Source organism: Saccostrea echinata, unplaced genomic scaffold (assembly GCF_033153115.1).
Source record: "Saccostrea echinata isolate AGI-Se365-2 ecotype Australia unplaced genomic scaffold, CSIRO_AGI_Sech_v1 ptg000009l, whole genome shotgun sequence".
NCBI classification, from domain to species: domain Eukaryota; kingdom Metazoa; phylum Mollusca; class Bivalvia; order Ostreida; family Ostreidae; genus Saccostrea; species Saccostrea echinata.
The window spans coordinates 7,868,017-7,890,836 of NW_026889758.1; the positions used below are offsets into that span (position 1 = coordinate 7,868,017).

Here is a 22,820-nt window from a genome sequence, read left to right on the forward strand (position 1 = left end):
TGACAACTTAGATATTAATTTCAAATTTCATCTTGAATGACCCATTTTCACAAAAGTTACTTCCCGTAGATTTAAAAGAATTTTGACTATTCGCTGTGTGCGGAACCTTCTTTTTTGTTTGCTTGTTTTTTTTTGTTTGTTTGCTTTTTTTTTTTTTTATAATTTTGCTTTGCATGTAGACAATGATTTACTTTTGGCGTTTCCTTATACTGATGGCGTTAAGACCAGATTCGAGTTTTATATCGACTGACTCATTTGCACGAAAATTATTGCCCTTAGATTTTTTTTTTTTGGCCTGTGTTTGTTGATAGTGATTTGATCTTTGGTCTTTATAGTTTATATTGCTCTAGGACTTTCAAATGAAAGTTCTTTCTATTCACTATTTCTTGTTCGTTTACTTCCAGAGAAGGAGACGATTTGGTGACAACTCTCACAATCGGTAATGTCACGGAGAAGGATATGACGTCATATAATTGCGTGCTGGTTGACAATAAATTTGTTAGTGGTAACGGGATTTCTACGGTATTTCTTACTAAGAAAGGTGGGTGACACTATCGATGGATAGTACAAGGATTGCTAGAGATTATGCGAGTGATTTTTTTTAATAAACTCATGCTCATTGTATGGTTTAACGAAGTTACACAGATAAAAGACATGTAATACTGAATAAATACACCCGATCCGATACTTATTAGCTGTTACTATAACAAACTTATTAGTATTATTTGCATGCTTATAAGACTCATAAAGTCTGACTTTTAGACCGTGAGGTCTACCATGAACGGTATATTATTAGCTTCAACTAGCAAAGGCTAACAATATGATATAAAGTAGACCACGGTCCATTATTATCTTTAAAAACAACCTTGTAAATAGCAGCAAATCAACTCTTGAATACTAGGGGTTATCGCTTCGAAAAAATAAAATAAAATAAAAATTAATATTTTATTTATCGATTTTCAAATTATTTAATTTCTTGTTATGTCTAAAATGATCAATGTGAAATCGGGAAAAAAAATTAAATTAAAAAAATCTCGTTACGTCACATCGCCGAGTAAAGTTTGCGGGAACATTCCACGAGATCTGGCTGACTGGAAATGTCACATGTATCCAAATGATCATGATTTGGTAAGTAATTAGATCTATTGCAAAATGAAGTGCAGTCAAATGAAGATGCATACATGTGCATAAATATATATATGTAGTAGGGATATTTGTAGAAGTACTTGTAAAGAGATCAATACACTGTAATAACATTACTCGAATTTCTTCTATCACCACATTTCGCCTTTGTGAGGAACACTGTAGATGGCATCAGTCAGGCCCGTAGGAAGCAATTTCAGTTTGGGGGGGGGGGGGGCACAGCCATACATTTTTCAGTGGACAGTTGAGGGGGCACTCCAAAAATTTCCTGACAAGCAAAGAAAAAATAAAAATAAAAAAAAAGACATGAACTACCAAAAATTCGTTGACAAGCCAAAAAAATAACAAAAAAAGGACATCAACTACAAAAATTCGTTGACAAGCAAAAAAAAAAAAGGTCATCAGACGTTTTTATTGAGGGTGCACAAGCATATAGTATCAATGTTTACTATAGTAATCTATATATCGGCAAAATTATTGGGGGGGGGGGGCGGTTCCTACGGCCATGTCAGTATTATGATTTAATATATGTATAAGCATAAGGTTTTAATGATTTTGTCTCATTGATATGAATTTTACGATGGGTTTACAGTTTTAATCAAATTTTCAGTAAGCACCCCAAGTGAGTGAAAGGGGGGGGGGGCATTGTTAATGAATTTACTTTATTAGTTTATACAGTTATCCATAAAGGTGACTTTTGCCTGGAGAAGTAGAGCAATCTCTTGTCTCTTCTACTTCATGCCCTTAGTATGAACTTCAACATGTTCAATTGAAGGAAATATTTATATGGTGTAGACTTTTTATTTAACCTGTTGCCTTTTCATAAGGCTTAATAAATTATGATTTGTTTGTCTGTGTATGTGGGTTTATTTTACGCACACAAAAATCCAACACATTTAAAATAGCTGTTTTTAATAATATATATCCCTATTTGAAGCTCACTTAGTCCTGTCAAAAATCTTATTTAACATACAACCTTACAAATGTAAATGTTCCAAAATGGTGGAAAACAAGGTAGGTCAAAATGAATCCAATCCTGATTCTGTGAATCAACTAATAAAAACCTTTGGGAAACAGGGATAATTTTTTCATATTATTAGCTCATCTGAGCCGAAGTTTGAAGTGAGCTTTTCTGATCACATTTTGTCTGTAGTCCGTCTGTCTGTTAACTTTTCACATTTTCGACTTCTTCTCCAGAACCAGTAGGCCAATTTCAACCAAACTTGCTACAAAGTATCCTTGGGTAAAGGGGATTCAAGTTTGTTCAAATGAAGGGCCATGCCTTCTTTCAAGGTGAGTTAATTATGAATTCGTGAAAAATTAATGGCATCATTAAAAAATCTTCTCAAGAACCACTGTGCTTGAAAACATGAAACTTATGTGGAAGCATCCTCAGGTAGTGTAGATTCAAGTTTGTTCAAATCATAACCCCGGGGGTCGGGTGGGGCCACAAAGGGCGATCAAAGTTTTACATAGGAATATATAGGAAAAATCTTTAAAAATCTTATTCTCAAGAACAGTAAAGCCATGATTGGTCATATTTATATGCATCCTCAGATAGTGAAGATTCAAGTTTGTTCAAATCATGACCCCTGGGGGTCGGGTGGGGCCACAATGGGCGCTCAAGGTTTTACATAGGAATATATAGGAAAAATCTTTAAAAATCTTCTTATCAAGAACAGAAGAGCCATGATTAGTCATATTCACATGGTAGCATCATCAGGTAGTGTAGATTCAAGTTTGTTCAAATCATGACCCCCGGGGGTCGGGTGGGGCCACAATGGGCGATCAAAGTTTTACATAGGAATACATGTATAGTAAAAAATCTTTTAAAAAAACTATTTCTTAAGAACAGCAAGGCCATGGTTGGTCATATTTATATGGAAGCATTCTTAGATATTGTAGATTCAAGTTTCTTCAAACATGACCCCTGGGGGTAGGGTGGAGCCACAATGGATGATCAAAGTTTTACATAGGAATACATAGGAAAAATCTTTAAAAATCTTCTTATCAAGAACAGCAAAGCCATGATTGGTCATATTCACATGGTAGCATCCTCAGGTAGTGTAGATTCAAGTTTGTTCAAATCATGACCCCCGGGGGTCGGGTGGGGCCACAATGGGCGATCAAAGTTTTACATAGGAATACGTGTATAGTAAAAAATCTTTTAAAAAAACTATTTCTTAAGAACAGCAAGGCCATGGTTGGTCATATTTATATGGAAGCATTCTTAGATATTGTAGATTCAAGTTTCTTCAAACATGACCCCTGGGGGTAGGGTGGAGCCACAATGGATGATCAAATTTTTACATAGGAATACATAGGAAAAATCTTTAAAAATCTTCTACTCAAGAACAGCAAAGCCATGATTGGTCATATTCAAATGGAAGTATCCTTAGGTAATGTAGATTCAAATTTGTTCAATTCATGCCCCCCCCCCCCCCCAACCACTTTTATATTTAAACTTTTCAACCTTTCAAGACTGAACTGATTTCTGCTTTTTCCTAGCCATAGTGCTCAAGTGAGCAATGTGTCCCCTGGGCCTCTTGTATATTTTCTATTACTGTGAAGGTATACCATATAAGCAACACAGTTTTATAAAAGCCACTCTGCTCATGATGTATATAGTATCATTATATGGCCATATCCTGGTGTTGCCCGTTACGCTTAGGAATATATAATAGACCTATATATATATATATATATATATATATATATATATATATATATATATATATATATATATATATATATATATATATATATGTGTGTGTGTGTGTGTGTGTGTGTGTGTGTGTGTGTGTGAAGATGGGCGTGTTTGGCGTGTGATCTGCAGGTATAAGGCGTACGAAACATTTATAGTTTAAATGTCTACGATTTGATCGGTTGACCACAGCTGGACACAGTTTATAAAGTTACGCACATGGAAAAATGTTACATTTAGTTTGAAATACTTCGTAAAATTTAATATATCAGTCCGTAATAATTACTACATGTAAAAATTAGTAACGCCTCACATAAATAATAAACACATATATAGTTAAATGCAATTACAAGTACATATATATATATTATCAGTAGGTTAGAAGAATTGCTATTGCTTTCGGTGCAACAGAACCAGAATTTATCTATTTGAAAATAAATCAATACATAAAATTAAACTGACAAAATAATTGATTGTTTGTACTAAAAAATATTAACGCTCCATGCGAGGATCGAACCAAAAATATTTCTTTTTTATTGCATTTACATTTTAATGGATACTACTGAGCTATCACCGCTACACACACTTTATGGTTTTTAAAGTGACAATGAAGCACCGCATTTACACATTGGAATTTTTTTTTAGGAAAAGTTCATTTTTCATCATCTCCGGGTCTTCTCTCCATTTTTTACAAATGTTTATTAGCTTCTTTGAATTAAAATGTACACAAATAACATTTCAAAATCATGGAGAGATGACCCAGAGATAGCAAATTTTTAGAAAAACTTGTTTTAAAATGTAACATTTTGTACCAAATGACTCATCTAGCCAATTTTCAAGTTCCTTTTTAGCAAATCAAAATACAATATCGGGAAAATATTTCCCTTCCTATTTCACAGGAACCCAATACATGAAAAGAATTCTAAAATTTCATGTGTCAGATCAATGAAATTTTCACTTTTCAAATTGGCCCAGATTCCTGCCAAATGCCAATCAAAGGTGCCCTCGTTCTTTGTTCATGTCAAACATAAAAGCTAGTCAATATTATGAAAGGAGAATACTTGTACAGTCACTTGGGGCATGGACACCCTTCCCCCTTCCATTTTTTTTATTTTAAATCTGGGATCCAAACACTTTTTCATAGTTGGACTGGGACAATACAACTTTTTAGCTCGGCTCAAGTGAGCTTTTCTGATCGAAATTTGTCTGTCGTCGTTGTAAACTTTTCACATTTTCCTCTTCTTCTCAAGAACCACTGGCAATTTCAACCAAACTTACCACAAAGTATCCTTGGGTAAAGGGGATTCAAGTTTATTCAAATAAAGGGCCATGCCTTCTTCCAAGGGAAGATAATTATGATTTCGTGAAAATTAATGGCATCATTTAAAAATCTTCTTCTCAAGAACCACTGTGCTTGAAAACATGAAACTTATGTGGAATCATTGTGAGGTAGTGTAGATTCAAGTTTGTTCAAATCTTGACCCCCGGGGGTTGGGTGCGGCCACAAAGGGGGATCAAAGTTTTACATAGGAAAACATAAGAAAAATCTTTAAAAATCTTCTTCTCCAGAACAGCAAAGCCATGATTGATCATATTTATATCAATTGTATGGAAGCATCCTTAGGTAGTGTAGTTTCAAATTGTTCAAATCATGACCCCCAGGGGTAGGGTGAGGCCATAATGGGTGATCAAAGTTTTACATAGGAATACATAGCAAAAATCTTTCAAAATCTTCTTCTCAAGAACAGCAAAGCCCTGATTAGATATATTTATATGGAAGCATCCTCAGGTGATGTATATTCAATTCTGTTCAAATCATGACCCCCGGGGGGTAGGGTGGGCCACAATGGGGGATCAAAGTTTTACATAGGAATACATAAGAAAAATCTTTAAAAATCTTCTTCTCAAAAACAGCAAAGTCATGATTAGTCATGATAATATAAAAGGATCCTCAGGTAATATATTTAAATTTGTTCAAATCATGACCCCCAGGAGAACAGAAAGCCATAACAGGGAATCACAGTTATACAAAGGAATATAAAGGAATATAAATTGATATAAATATATCAATAAAAATTTTCATCTGAAGAACAGCAAAGCCATTATGTATCATATTAATTCAAAAGCATCCTTAGGAAGTGTAGATTCAAGTTTGCTCATATCACCCCCCCCCTTTCCGATCCACTTTTATATTTAAACTTTTCAATACTGAACTGATTTCTGCTTTTTCCTAGCCAAAGTGCTCAGGTGAGCGATGTGGCCCCAGGGCCTCTTGTTCTATATGATATTAATAGTAAATCGATACTTATCATCATGTTAGACCCACAATATGATACCTATCACAATATCTTGAATTGGTTATAAAATCTGTTTGCATTGATATGAACAAAACATTTCATCACAAATAAGAATAATTTATTCAAAGAAGTTGTATATCTGTTTTAAAACAAAATTATTTTATACCTCAAGTGGTGTTAAATATTAATAGGTATTTCAAATCTATATCTAACATACTTATTTTAAATAGTAAACCCAAAATTTTAATTAAACAAAGAAAACTAAGAATTTTTTTCTTGCAATATTTTGATATTTCTACATATGAATCCATATACATAACATCCTCACACAGAATCAAAATATATATTTTGATATCTGATTCTCGAACATCCCAGCTCTGGATCTTAGCTAATTTAAATGTTATTATCAAAAATGATGATTATATACATTTATGCTATTGATAATGTAACAATTGCTTAAATATTATATTGAAAATTGCCGGCTATTGATATTTGGTTTAAACCTTGTGTTGAAAGAATGGGGTGTACATCTTCTGGAGTTTCTGGTCAGAAAAGTAATCGGTCAATATTTGTATTTTATGGACTTTTTAATTATCTAAATATATATATATATATATATATATATATATATATATATATATATATATATATATATATATATATATATATATATATATATATATATATATATATTGCAAAATCATATTTTAAGATTACCTCAGCTGAAAGCTCAAAATGAGCTTTTTCTGATCACATTTTGTATGGCATCCATCTGTCTGCAGTCATCCAACCTATGTATGAAAACTTTGAATATTTTTAGATCACCTAAGCTGAAAGCTCAAGGGAGCTTTTCTGATCACCTTTTGTTCCTCGTCCATCTGCCTAGCTGCCCATCCATCTGTAAACTTTTCACTTTAAAACTTCGTCTCAAGAACCACTGAGCCAATTTTAACCAAAATTGGTACAGAACATCCTTGGGTGAAGGGGAGTTTAAATTGTGAAAATGTAGGACCAACCCCCTTACAAGGGGAGGTAATCAAGAAACTGAGAAAAGACAAAAATAGGGTGGGGTCATTAAAAAATCTTCTTCTCAAGTATCACTGGCACTGGGCCAGAAAAGCTGAAACTTATGTGGAAGCATCCTAGGGTAGTGTAGATTTTAAATTGTCCAAATCATGGCCCCCGGGGATAGGATTGGGCCACAATAGAGAATCAAAATTTTACTTTGAATTATATTGGAAAAAGCTAAGAACCTTCTAAAAAAAACACCCCGCCAGAAAAGCTGAAACTTTTTATTTTTTATTTATTTATTTATTTTTTTTATTATTATTTCAAAGAGTTACATATCAAGTTACATTACGAAATTTTTCTCTCACACATTCACACTTTCCCTCTGAAACTTATGTGGAAGCATCCTGGGGTAGTGTAGATTTTAAATTGTAGAAATCATGGCCCCAGGGGTAGGGTGGGGCAAAAATAGGGAATAAGTTTTACGTTGAAATATATAGGCAAAATCTTCTCCAAGAACCACTGGGTAAGAGCGAAACGATTGCACGTGTAAACGGCGACGTTTCGATTAAATGCTCTACTGTAAACGTTTACAAATTGTGTAAACGTTTACAAGAAGATCATTATCAATGTCTATCAGAAATAAAGTTTAATGCAAACAAGTTGTTTTATTTCATATTTACCTAAGAAAGCAGTAATTTACAAACTGTTAACAATATTGTTTTCTCTTTTAATCTAACCGGAAACATGATATTAAACAAAACTATCTAAAATCCAAGAGGTCTAACATACTTAATTCCAATTTCCGAGGAGTGAATTCTAACGATTATCATTTTAATTTATTTTTCCAAGTATATGTTCTAAAATAAATAACCTTTGCTGTTGCTTTTTATTGCTAAGAAAGTACAAATTATCATGATTATAAATTATAACGGTACGATGCTTTTTCTGCGTCCGGTATGTAGCCAAACAAACCATTATTAAAATATGCAATATTGGTTGACGGTGTAGAAAGTAAATGAGTTAAATGCGCTTATGTTCTTTACTCATAAAAACCAACAAATAAATAGCAATAACAACTCATACTTACATTATTATAGTGAAAGAATGGTTTATTAAATTAGTGTTTCATGAGTAAGTAGCCATAAATATTCAACATAAAATATTCTCCCGTTTAAACAGTACCGTTTCGTTTATTGCTGTTCGTTTAAACATTTACAAAATTCAGTAAATGTTTCCCCCTTACCACTGGGCCAGAAAAGCTGAAACTTATGTGGAAGCATCCTGTGATAGTGTAAATTTTAAATTGTTGAAATCATGGCCCCCAGGGGTAGGGTGGAGCCGCAATAGGGAATCAAAGTTTCACATTGAAATATATAGGAAAATTTTTTGAAAATCTTCTTAAGAACCACTGGGCCAGAAAAGCTGAAACTTATGTGGAAGCAGTGTAGATTGTTGAAATCATGGCCCCCGGGGCTAGGGTGGGGCCACAATAAGTATTACAAAAGGAGAGGGATCTGTTGAAGAACAAAGTAATTCAGGTGAGCGTTTTGGTCCATGGGCCTCGTTTAATTTTTTAGCTCACCTAAGCTTAAAGCTCAAGTAAAATTTTCTGATCACTCTTTATCCAGCATTCATCTGTCTATCTGTCTAGCTGTTCGTCCGTCTGTAAACTTTTCATATTTTCGACTTCTCAAATTCATATAGGAAAAAATCTTCTGGTAGTGTTATTGGGGGCCCCTGTATTGGGTGAGGCCACAAAAGGTGATCAAATTTTTACATAGGTCTGTAATATATATTAGGAAATATCCAGCATGGTTATGATGACCAAGAATACTTTTTTCCAAAATTGTGGAAGTCATTACCCCCTTGATCAGGGGTTCCGGATTTAGTACGGGGCTCTTTTCATCATATAGTGAAAATGTTCTTTGAAATTCTTCCTCTATGGTTGTTCTTGAGTATTTAGCAGAGAAACTTAGTGCATGTTTATGATGAGAAAGTATGCTTCTTCCGAATGTTGAAATACGTTATCCCTGGGTCAGAGGTTCTGGATTTAGGGTAGTGCTATATTTTAATCATTTTAAATATTGGAATATTTACTCTGCTTTAAGAAAAGTTATTCACTTTTGATAATTAATCAATGTAAATATCGTAATTATACCCCCGCTCCGAAGGAGAGGGGGGTATACTGTTTTACCCTTGTGTGTCTAGCTGTCTGTCTGTCTGTCCGTAACAAATTTTTCGTCACAGTTTTCTCGGCAACTACTCATCGCAGATGCTTGAAAGTTTAGCACACACTTTGTTGAGGCATGCCATATGGTGGGATTAATTTTTGTACGAATCCGATGTCAACTTCCTGTTTATCTGTGCGTCTATCCGTACCATACATAACAAATTTTGGTTGCAGTTTTCTCAGCAACTACTGATTGCAGATGCTTGAAATTTTAGCACATTCTTTGTTTAGGCATGCCATATGGTGGGATTAATTTTTGTCTGAATCAGATGTCAACTTCCTGTTTATCTATGCATCTGTCCGTACCATACAGAACAAATTTTGGTCGCAGTTTTCTCAGCAACTACTGATTGCAGATGTTTGAAATTTTAGCACACTCTTTGTTTAGGCATGTCATATGGTGGGAATCATTTTTGTACGAATCCGATGTCAACTTCCTGTTCATCCGTGCGTCTGTCTGTACCATACAGAACAAATTTTGGTCGCAGTTTTCTCTGCAACTACTGATTGCAGATGCTTGACATTTTAGCACACTCTTTATTTAGGCATGCCATATGGTGGGAATCATTTTTGTACGAATCTGATTTCAACTTCCTGACTATCCGTGCGTCTATCCGTACCATACAGAACAAATTTTAGTCGCAGTTTTCTCAGCAACTACTAATTGCAGATGCTTGAAATTTTAGCACACTCTTTGTTTAGGCATGCAATATGGTGGAATTCATTTTTGTCAACTTCTTGTTCATCCTTGTGTCTGTCCATAATTGAACTTGTGTACATTCACATCAAAGCGGGGGTATTACTAGTGAGCATTGGCTCACAGACTTCTTGTTGATAGGTAAATTGACAATACAAAAATATTAAATATTTATAATATGAAAAGTACTTTCGAAGGTTTTATTTGACAGCTGGTAGTCTTATAAATAATAGATGCATGAATAAAAATGAGACAAAAATACTTTCATATACATGTATTAAAAGACAAAGAGAGCAAAATATGGTGTGGGTATGATCCTGGGTGTTACTCTGTGGATATTGTGTTTTATACTAAAGCACTACTGTTGTGTTATGTTTGGTGATAGTAATGAAGTGTACCGGTAGATAGCACTGATATATATATAGATACAGACATGTTTCTGAGTTGTTGCTGATTACCAGAGTAACTATTTTGTTGAGCTCTGGTATTAGGGTGGGGCACTATTTATTTAGTGAAAATGAATCAATGATTGGAAAATCTTTTCCTCAACTCCTTGGTATTAAAGAAACAAACTAAATGCATAGTTAATATGAACAAGGGTGCTTTTCCAACATTCTGAATTTCAGGGCCCTTGGTAAGAGGTTTTGATGTTAGGACTGGGGTCTATTGATTATATAGTGAAAATACATTAATTCCCTGAAAATCTTCTGCTCCTTGGTATTAAGCCAATGAACTAATGCATAGGTATGATGAGCAAGGGTGCCTTTTTACAAAATATGTGAAATGTGTGGCCTCAAGGTCAGGGGTTTGGGGCTCTACTGATTATACACAATGCATTATTTATTTGATAATCCTCTGCTCTGCTCCTGGGTATTAAGTAAACAAACTAAGTGTATAGTTATGATGAGGAAGGGCACCTCTTTCAAAATTATGAATTTCATGGCCTCTGGTTTAAAACACGAACCTAATTCAGTTGTGGGAAAGTTGTTACATGATATTCAGGTGACCTATAAGACCTATGGGCCATGTTTTTTACCTTTACCTTCCCAATGACCTTTGACTTTATTTTTTTTATTGTGTATAAATCTCAGTTATAAAAAAAACTAATGATTCAGAAGATATTTTCTTCAAATATCATACACTCATACAAACTTTCATATTGCATTATTAAAATACTCTGAGTGGGGCATTCATGTCTTTTGGACATATTTTTCTAGTTTGAATTTAATTTTATTTATTTATTTACTATATTAATTATTTACCATTCCATGGATCTTTCACAGGTTTTTTTTTTATTAAACTCAGGTGACCTTAAAGGCCCTTGAGCCTCTTGTCCTATTACAAAATGAACTGGACACAGACAATTGGAAAAATGTTAATGTTCAGCCCAGTATTGTAGCAGAAAGGGTAAACTTGTATGAAAGTTTTAATTCCTGACATGGTGTAAATTCAAGTTTGTCTAAATCCCTGCCCTTGAGGGTGGGGTGGGGGGCCACAATACAGGGTCAATTTTTTCATCAGAATATATATAGGGAAAATGTTTTAAAATCTTTTCAAGAACAGCACAGCCATGATAATCGATATTGAGGTGCAAGTATCCTCAAGTAATTGTATATATAAATTTGTGAAAAGCATAGCCCCCAGGCGTAGGTTGTTGCCACAATTAGGCATCAAAGTCTTACGTGGGAATATATATATATATATATATATATATATATATATATATATATATATATATATATATATATATATATATATATATATATATATATATATATATATATATATATAAAGTTTAAAAATCTTTTCTTCAAGAGCAACAGGACCATATTTTGCCATATTGATATGCAAACATCACTGCCTGCGTATTGCTGATTCAAGTTTGTTTAAATCATTGCCTCCAGGAATGAATAGGGGCCATAATATGGGATAAAAGTTTTACTTTGGAGTATTAGAAGAAAAAAAATCGTTTTCTCAAAAACAACAGGGTCATGATTAGTCCAATTAATCCAATTCATATATGCGAGTATCCTTAGGAAGTGCAGCTAGCTTAAATTTTGTTCAATTCATAACCCTCATTTGTAGTCATAAGGCCACAACATCATAAGGATATTGTAACATCTGCAATCCCTTGGAGCTAAGCTAGGGCCATGATATGGAATTGATAATGAATTTTTCATGTGAATAAAGTGAGATTTTATTTAAAATCTGCTGATGAATAACAGCACTACCAAGGTGACTCAGGTGAGCATCATGGCCCATGGATCTCTTGTGTTTTCAACAAATTTAGTCATACTTACTACAGTGATGAATGTTTTCCATAAAATACCTAACTTGATCAAATATCCAAGCCAGTGATTTTTTTTTTAATTTTTTAAACCGCCACCCCATCCTTTTGAATTGGGAAAATAAGCGACATTTTCCTCAAATTGGGAAAAATCATTTATAGTAAATTAGAATGCTAAAAATACATAAAATAATCAAACTAAGTAACAACAACAGATTTTGTTTAATAATAATTGAATTTGATTTGAATTCATAAAATAATCATTTAAAACATTAACATCAATATTTTATTGAATGTGAACCTGTCTTATATTAGTCACATCTTATAGCTTCTATTTCCTTTGAATTGCTTTGTCTCATTTCATAAAAAAAAAATAACCAGCATTTAGACTCATAATCTAGTAAACTGTCTTATATTGATAATCAAGTTTACAGTCTTTACTCTTTGTTGTTTCCTGATTTTAGTGAAACCCTATGTGTTGTCCATTTCCTGTTATTAGCCTGACCCTCTATGTTATTGTAACCGGAAGTAGAACTCTTTGATGAATAACTTAACAAAGTTACTAGCAACTTGGCTTAAAGCAGTAAACTATCTCCAGTTATGTTTGTCAACCCAGGTAAGGGGATATCTGAACTATGATCAACACTAAATGAAAACACAGTTATAAGTTTTATAAATTTAATAAAGTGAGAATTAACCTTTGTAAATGATATCAAATAATAAATAATAATCAAAATTTAACAGAGAATAGAGTCTTTAAAAATTGCACAGGAATAAATAAAGTTTTATCAAAAATATAATTTAATTTGGCAAGTGAATTACAATAATCTCACTAAATAAATAAGAAGTTTATGAAAAATTTAATAGAAAATGGGAGGAATGTGAAAAACCTATGAAAATAATTTATGTCCCTACTGAGCTTCCATACTTATGAAAAAGGTCAAAAATCCTGTAAAAACTGCTATTAATGTCAATGAGTTAAAAAAAATGTAAAGGAAATGAGCTACATCACCCAATATGAACTCTACTAATCAACACTCCAGAGTTGAACTTAAAATAATAATGCTAAATCTGGATTCTAAAAATATCTAACCTAGAAAATAAACAACACCATAAATAAATAAATAGTGAATAGTAGTTCTAGGAATTAGATCTGTTATCTACATATCCCTAGACCAGGCTGGACTTGGAAAGGGGAAAATAAATTTACTCTATAAAACCTACATCCTAACTGTTTCCTAACAAAAAACCTAGAACTTGTGAAAAACGTGAAACTAAAGCTAGCTAAGACCTAGAGTACTGTTAAACCATGAGGTTTTCTTAGCACTCTAAAGGTACTAATCAAATAGTGCTCATAAACCATTAGGTTTTCTTAGCACAGTAAAGAGGAACTAACCATAAGGTCGTGTTCCCCAACCCAAGTGAAGAAAACTACACGAACACAGCTTTAAATACCCTAGCTATAGGCCCAAAAATAAAAGCCAATTAACATCAAAGATCCTATAGCTAACTTAACCAATCAGAACACAGCTTTCAAAAGTACTACGGAAAGACTGCCAACATGGATGACACTTCCTGTTTAAAAAGTAAAACATGTGGAATGTCAAAACATGTCCTAACTTATAAAAGACAAATAATAAAGGGGTTCTACCTAAGTAACAACTGAAAACATAAGGTAAATAGAATTATCAGACTGAAATATCAAAAAATACTTGCAAAATATAATTTACGAAACAAGGGCTATGAAATAGAAATCTAAACCACTACATAATAATGGCGGTCAAACCAAAATCATTATGTCAACATGCAACATGACTTGTATCTGGGAACTATTTACCAGTTCGTTGAGAATATTATAAGCTACTTATCTGCTTATATGGATATCTGCATTGTTTTACACAATCATTAAAAATAAAAACGTACATGTATATACTTAGCGACTTTTGTTCAAAATTAAAACATAATGTTCGTATGTTTGAAATTGGGAAAATATACTAATAATTGGGAAAAAATAGCTAATTTCTGTGAGGGGAAACAGCCGAATATCGTTGGCATTTTAACCCAAAAAAATCACTGCAAGCTCAAGGGTGTCAATTTGGCGCTTGTGATGCAATTAATTGGACATTTTGTAACCAACAGTTTTCATTGAGAGTGCCTGAAGGAAGTTATTGAGCGGTAGATTTTTGGTCACTTACTCGAAGGTCAGATTAAGACATTTGACAGTGTGATGCGATTTCTTGTCATATATATAAGAGAAGCTGTCTGAGCTGTGGACATCATCCTGGGTAGCTCAGTAGGGATGGGTATTACCTAGGGATGTCAACGAATATTCGAACATTCGAATATTCCTTCGATGAGTTGATATTCGAATATGAATTTAAGATTCGAATATTCGGTATTTTTCAGATTTCATTAAAAGAAGTACAGCTGCGATTAATAAATTTTTATTAGATATCCCCTTTAATTTACAAGCGATCAATATTGATCGCCTGATTTCTTTCACGTATATATCTACTAAATTATTTTGTTTTGAGTAAGATGTTAATGAATTATACATTAATGTTTTATGTATAATACATAACGTACTTTTAAATTAATACTTTTTTTTTATTTCTTAAATACAATCGGACATAGAATCGAGGACAACAAAAGACAAATCTTCCTAGAATGTCTAAAAGACGTGAAGAGAATACTTATCTTAATAAATTTAATTGATCACTGAATGTTTGTCTGTAATTAAATTTTGTAAAGGGCTCAATTTCAGAATAAATGTGTAAATTACTTGATTATCACGGGTTGTACATAATCCTGAATTTTATTTTCATTATCGGGAAAGAAGTTAATTACCTAGGAAAATTATCTATGGAAATGTTTGTTTATATTTTAAAAACATTGTATCAAAGGTTATGATCATATTTCTTATCAGGCCGATAATTGTAATTTATTGCACGTATTGAAATCTGAACAGTATACGACTATCTTGCCTTTGGTAAGACGACGGGTTCCTCAGTTGGAGCTACTATAAAAACACATGATTGTATAATTTGTTAAAATTGTACTTTTCTACATTTAAATCAAATATTTATTTAAAACATTGATAAATATCAAAAGGAAATCCTTATTCTACACCTACAAAAGTCTTCATACAATTTTACTTCCAATATAAGAATACCTACTCTAAACCTTTCAAGTAGGATGATACATATTTAAACTAAACTAGATTTTATTTATTTTATCGAATATTCGAATATATTTGAATACTTTCATTGAATATTCGAATATGAATTATCGACAAAATTGACATCCCTAGACTATTACCCCAAAAATGTATCACATTCCAATTTTGTCAATGACTTGTTTATCATTATGTGTATCACTTAATTCTATCTATAAAAAGCTTTTTAAAAAATACTTTAAAATTATCACAGTGACTGTAATATATTGTTAGGAATACAATTTTGTCACACATGTACTTTAAAAAAAAAACATTTTGTGAAGTACTTAAATGGTGCGATTCTTAATTGATTATTCATAGACCATATTAAAAAAGTAGAGTGTTTCAATATGTGACATGCTTTAGGGCATCATTAAAGATTTGAATAAATCTAGGAGTGGTCAGCTTTTTATGTTACTAGCATTTAAATTGGTTCATGCATTTACCTGCAAAGAAAAATGTCCACAGATAGAGAGACTTTGTTAGAATGGCAATTACCATATAAATAATAAAAATATGATTCCCCAATCCTTTATGCATAAAAGAATAAGGAAACTGAGATAGTTAGAAATGATTCTTATCGTACAATCTCCCAGATTCATCACTATAGAGAGAGATTTCAGATTCTCTTTACTGATATTGTAAGCATTCATACATTTATTGACTGGGTTCGAGGGCAACATGCGTTTTGTCGGACCCAAGAACCAAACTGTTTGCCTGAGGCCGTTAGGCCTCAGGCAAACAGTTTGGTTCGAGGGGTCGACAAAACGCATTTGCCCGAGGACGCAGTCAATAAATATTTTGTTATACCTTTTATTTATTTATTTATTTTTGTAATTATACATTTTCTTTTGCAGCTAGCTTCCATACCAACGAATGCAAATAAGATTTAGATAATCCCACCCACAGTGTGGCGTAAGCGGTCCAATATCTCGTCCACAGGTCCAATATCTTCACTCTGCAGTCAAGCATCGATTTTTTTATGACCGCTCAGTAAAACATTAGAATGTTAGACTTTTTTTAGTATATATTTATATAGGAACAAATTTTTAAAGGTAAAACAAAAAGAATTATTTTCTCTACATTGGTCTAAAAAATAGATCGGGAAATTCCAAACTGATACAAATAGTTTTGGAAAGCTATTTCACTTGCTACCGACTTCCACGCAGGTGCATTTAAGAATATATAATTTTGTGTGGGGGTGGCTATTGGGATGGGATTTGGGTGCGCCTCCCTCCCCCAACAACTTTTTTTCCTGAACGTAAATAATTACTTTTAATTTAGACTAAAAATATTCATTGAAAGAGTGGCCCCCACTAATGGACCTTAATCCCCCACCCTTTACCCTGCCCCCCTAAAACAAAATTTGAAGTTAAAAGAATTCTCTTTTCTTGGGGGTTAATTAAAGATTTTTTTCAGCTGTCATTTTCCCTGTTTAAGCTCCCCCTTTCAAAATCTATTCTATAAAAGAGCCTGACATTTTTTCTTTTTTTTCATAGCAACTAAAGTAGATTTTTTAAAAAATTCCAAATTAATACGATTGGTAATGTTTATTTAACACCGCTTCTCTCATTCCATTTAGCTAGGACTTCAGCAAATGTAAACAAGATGGCATTAACTGCTTTATGAGTTCGTATCATTTAATTATTGAATCTTATTATAAAACAACTTTTGAACAGTTGGCGCTAAAGCTTTCATATTTCATATGTGTATTTCTTGTGGCAAGCTCTTCCCTATGGCACAATTAATGTTGACATTTGACCTTGACATTATTTTGACTTTTCAAAAAACTTTAACCTTCGCAATAACTTTTCAACGTTGGTGCTATGGGCTTTCATATTGCACATGTACATTCCTTGTGACAAGTTCTTCCTTGAGGCACTATTAATATTGACCATGTGTTTAACAAACACATATTGTTTTTTCTTCAATCTTCATAACCAAGACGATTTTTTAGCATTAACATTCTCAGACAGGTAGCAGAAACCAATCATACATGTATTTTTCATATGAAAATTTTTAATATAATCTCGAATGAATATGACTGTACACTCAGACCTCTTATGATACTAGTATGATATGGATGTCTTCAACCAGTCACACTGAACAGTTGTTTGAGTAAAATTTAGGTTAGAGCCACGATGGCTGTACCAGAAAAGCTTGGTTTGGATACTATACATTAGAGTATACTAGATCTTTGTGATTTATAAATCAAATAAGATTGACTTCAACAATAAAATGCTTTCTTTGGTTGTTAGTACGGGAAATAATGTGGCAGTTGTTGAAGAAAAAATGCATAACCCGCGCATAACTCGCGTAAGGGGGTTATGTAATTATTATTTTTCTGCAATAGCTGCAACGTTAATTCCTCTACTAACAAAGAAAGACATTTTATTGTTTAAAGTTATATCTGTAAAAATACTCATTTAAAAAAGGATTTAGTAGATGTAATAGTGCATTATTGATGTGTACGTCATTGTACGTTCCATTGATGGAACAGCCAGTGCTCAAGAAACCTGTAGATGTGGTACTTGTATGCTTAGCAGTGTTTACTGGCTGATAAACGGCAATGGTTTTCTTAAAAAATATAAAGGAGATAATATTCAGTGGATGTAAATAAATGAGATTTTGCTTATTTGTTGATGAAAGAAGAGTTAAATGTTTGATAACAAAACTGGAAAATACGTTCGAAAATATAACATTAAGTCACTAAGTCACTTCAAAAGGTTACCATTTTTTCCTTTCAGCATATATATATATATATATATATATATATATATATATATATATATATATATATATATATATATATATATATATATATATCAGGGTTCAAAATTGACTCTTCTGACCATAAGCAAACTTTACCTAACGGCAAAAACATTTACTCGCAAAATTGAAAATTCACCAGCGATTCTTCTTAAAAAAAAAAAAAAAACTATTCAAAAGTGGTACATTCAAGCTCTAGTCCAGTGTAAAAGTTACTGCAGTTAAGGTGTTTTTTTCGTCGGTCGGTACTTTGAATAAGGGTGCTGGGGCCCATAGAATTGAGCATTTCAAGGTCAATTAGGCCAGATTGGGATTTCAAGAAAACCCCTGTGATATGAGAAGCAATTTCAAATAGACAAACAATAGTAAATAACAACTCAAGATTATTTAATTAAGGTATGATTATTTTTATAACTTACATCAAGAACAATTCATTGAGAAACATGGAATGAAGAAACAGATTTTGATCACAAACTTAAAAGTTTTTTTTTTTTTGGGGGGGGGGGGCTTCAAAAACATTTTGGGAAGATACAGGTTTATTTAAGGGGACGATCATTTGATTTTGAACGGGGAGGGCTGGCAGATTTTGGAGATAATCTGTCATCGAAAATGTCGAAAATAAATAGTCTTTCCTCGACTGGCAAGAAAATAAAGACTACCCCCACCCCCGTTTTTGGAGTTTGGGCATTTTCCTTTGGGGGGCGGGAGTTGTCTGACTTTTTTCAGTAAAAAAAAATAATCTGTCCTTTATCATCTCGGATATAAATAATCTGTCCTTCACCGACATGAAAATAAATAATCCGACTCGGAAAAATTGGCCAGCTCCCCCCCCCCCCCCCAAGAATCAAATAGCCGTCCCCTAATTTGGACTCCCGACTAATTTCGGCACCAGATCAGAACTACAATTCAGTGACATGCAGACATTCAAACATCTTTTATTTTGAAAAGTAAAAAACTAAAACTGGAACTTAATCGATAAATTTTGCTAGCATATAATGTAACATAATCGCTAAAATATATTTTATGGTCGCATTTAGAGAGTATTTCCACTCAGTTTGAACCCTGTATATATAGTGTGACTCACAATCTTGGATATGAAAATGATATCCCTTTGGGCTATATCCACTGTATAAAGCAGTAAAGTAATGTGATAAAAATCGGTACACCAGAATTTGTCTGGTGTTTCTGTTATATATACACTCGTACTCAAAAACATTGATTCAAATAAAACTTTATTAGATAGTAAATACAAATTTACTCTGAACTTATTTTCAAGTACAGTTCTCCAATAAAAAATAAGTTTCTCAAGAGAACAACACTTCCTTATGCTCAAAAGGTGTATTCAATTGTTTTCAGAATGAAAATAAAAATTGTTTCTTCCATTTCAGATTTTCAAAAACAAAACTAAGAGTCTGCGAGTTGGATGCCATATATATATACCCTGACAGCTGCACTAATAATCCTAAAAAGTTTTGATTATGAACTTTATTCTGGAGAAAATGTGCCTCAAAGAGACCTTTGTGATGAATTAAGACACTGTGTTTGGATTTAAAAGAATTTGATCTTCTGGACTGTACAAATAAACGGTTTATTGTTTTCATCACATATGTAACTGGTGAGGAAGAAAATGTAAGGACCAGACTAGGATTTGAACCCAGGTTCCCTGAATCAGTAGTAGGGTCTCCATTGAGCCATCCGGCCACAGGCCATAAAACCTACCTGGACACTTCATTCCGATCCTCCTCCTCCCTCAGGGATCGACATTAACGGTTGTCCGATTCCCGGGGCAAGTAATTTCTGAGTTAGGGCAAGTGAAATTATCGACGTACTTGTCCGATCGGGCAAGTGAATTTTTCTCATACAAATGTACATATTTATTTAGTTTACATTAATTTATAAATAAAACAATAAATTGAACACTTGATTTCCGCCACGCACCTGACTGACAATGTTTTTAGATTCGGAATTCCTTGGTAGAGTTTCTGGATAATACCGCTCATTTAAAAATCAGGTTCGTTATTTTCTTTCGTAGTAAATACGCTAGATACGTATAACAAAATTTTGTTTACTTCTTATTAGGAAATTAGATTATTTTTTCAAGCACAGAGTATAGGCACAGTGTAACACGATGTATCCTGATCAAGATAAGATGTATGTTTCGTAGCAACTATCTTCCTTTAGCGTTGCTTCACAGTTATCTGCGGAAGTCACGATTCACAAAAGGATCCTAGTTCCTACCAAAAATAATTTTTAAAAATGTGAATTTTATTAAAAGGAAACGGAGGGTTATTTTTGCATGACAGTGTATGTTAACAAGTTAAATTTACAAGTACAGCGGTATACAATTATGTACAAATGCGGCCTGCATCGACAATTTTTCAGGTAGCTAAACTTGCCAAATTGACAGTAGTGTATTTGGTCACATTTTTTCTTATCATAACGTTTACAGTAATTAATAATTTTCTTCTTAAGTTCTTTCCTAATTTTGGGCAACCAAGTTTTGTATTCGGACAAGTCAAAGTTTGAGATCACTTGCCCGAAGTGCAAGTGAATCTGAAAGTTAATGTCTATCCCTGCCCTCCCTCCCTTAAAAGTCGCCCAAAAGTCACCAACCCAGGCTCTTTCCCCAGGTATGTTTAGGGCATTGCACAGGACTTACTGTAATTGAAAAGGAAGAAAATGCAGACCAACTATAGGCCAGGATTCAAACCCAGGCCCCCTAAATCACTAGTCAGGCACTCCACCAACAGGCCATCTAACCCCGTGGTAATCTAACCTGCCTGTCCGCCACATATACAGCATATAACTATCATTATTTGTATCGTGTACATGAATTATCCCTTAAGCTTTGAGAAGAACTTAAAACAACAGGGCTTTGGATTCCCGGCTTTAACTAGAATGAAGGGGGGGGGGGATAAAAAAAAATAAAGGTGTGGAACTTCTCAGATATGGTACCCACTTTTGCAAATGAACTACTTGTAAATCATATGATTTAAAATTATACTTTCTATTTCTATCTATTTACATACAATGAATAAACATTATCTAAATTAGTTCCAAAGTTCATGTTGAAATTCAGTATACACTGCATGTACTTCCCAAGAAATGTGTATCTGAAACCAATTCCCAAATTGACCTATTTTTTTCTTTACTTGAAATTAGCTTGGGCCCCTGGTCATTCATAGGTACAAAGATGGTGTTAGAACTGCAGCAAACAGTTGCATAGTATTTGCATAATTTGTTTGCTCACCTGAACACAATGGCTAGGAAAAAGCAGAAATCAGTTCAGTATTGAAAATTTGAAATATATGTGGTTCCAACGTAACTCTAAGGGAGGGGGCGGGGGAGGAGGAGGAGGCATGATTTGAACTTGAATCTACACTAAATGAAGTTGCTTCAATATTTCTTTGACTATTCGTGGGTCATTTGATTATCTGTTCCACAGAGTCGCAATGGCAAACAACAAACAAAAGTTATGTGACACATGTATATTCGGCAATGACAAAACTTTTCCATAGTTAACACACGGATTACAAATAAATCCACTCACTGGTGCATTTCACAGTTTGAGAAAGGTATTCCTATGAATTTTGTACTGGTATTTGATGTAAATGACCTGTACAACTTGTCTTTAATCATTTTAAAACAAAATTTGCAAGTTTTAATGAGCGTCAAGGTATAAAGCATAAATAACAAAGTAATAAATGTATTTTCAAAATTGAAGAGATCCAATTTTCTGATTAGTTGTCTATAATCAACAAATCAACAGCTTATTTTATGACAATATTTCGGTGAGTTTGACCACGGGTCAGATAAGTAAAAGACCAGATAACCCGTGGGTATCCGACGATGCCCCCCCTCCCCCCAAAAGATGGCAGCCATGGGAAATAATTTTTGACAAGATGTGTTTGTGAAACAATGATGTCCCCGTATGGCAGCTTATGGCTAAAGTGAAAGTTTTTACAATGCAAATCAAACTCCAAGATCAAGGTCAAAAGATAAAATTTGTTTATACCTAAGGAAAAGTCTTGTCTCAAAGAATATACATGTACCTGTGAAATATGTAAGTAAGTCAAGGTCTAATGGTCAAAATTAATGGTGTCCAAGGAAAGCTCTTGTTACAAAAAAAAACACAAGTGAAACATGAAAGCCCTAGCACAAAGCATTCAAAAGTTAAGGACATGCAGGTCTGAAGTTTTTCAAAAGTAGGTCAAACTCCAAGGTCTAGGTCATATGGTCAAAATTGTTGGTATCTAAGAGGTCTTTTCACAAGAAATACACATGTGAAATTTGAAAGCCCTGTACCAACTTTTCAAATGGTATGGCTTAAAGCAGGTCAAACTCCAAGGTCAAGGTTTAAGGGTCAAATTGTTCAGATATCCAAGAGAAGGTCTTTTCAAAAATGCACATGTGAAATATGAAAGCCCTAGTACCAACCACTCAAGGTTTAAGGTTTTCAAAAGTGGGT

At 33.4% G+C, this 22,820-nt stretch overlaps 1 protein-coding gene across 1 annotated transcript in view; it reads left to right on the forward strand.

Annotated features, from left to right (window-relative positions):
• LOC133181721 (uncharacterized) overlaps positions 1-22,820 on the forward strand; it is a 45,905-nt gene that overhangs the window by 11,048 nt on the left and 12,037 nt on the right. The window contains exon 4 of the mRNA XM_061316285.1: positions 405-541. Coding sequence (XP_061172269.1) covers positions 405-541 — 137 coding nt within the window. The remainder of the gene's footprint in view (positions 1-404; positions 542-22,820) is intronic.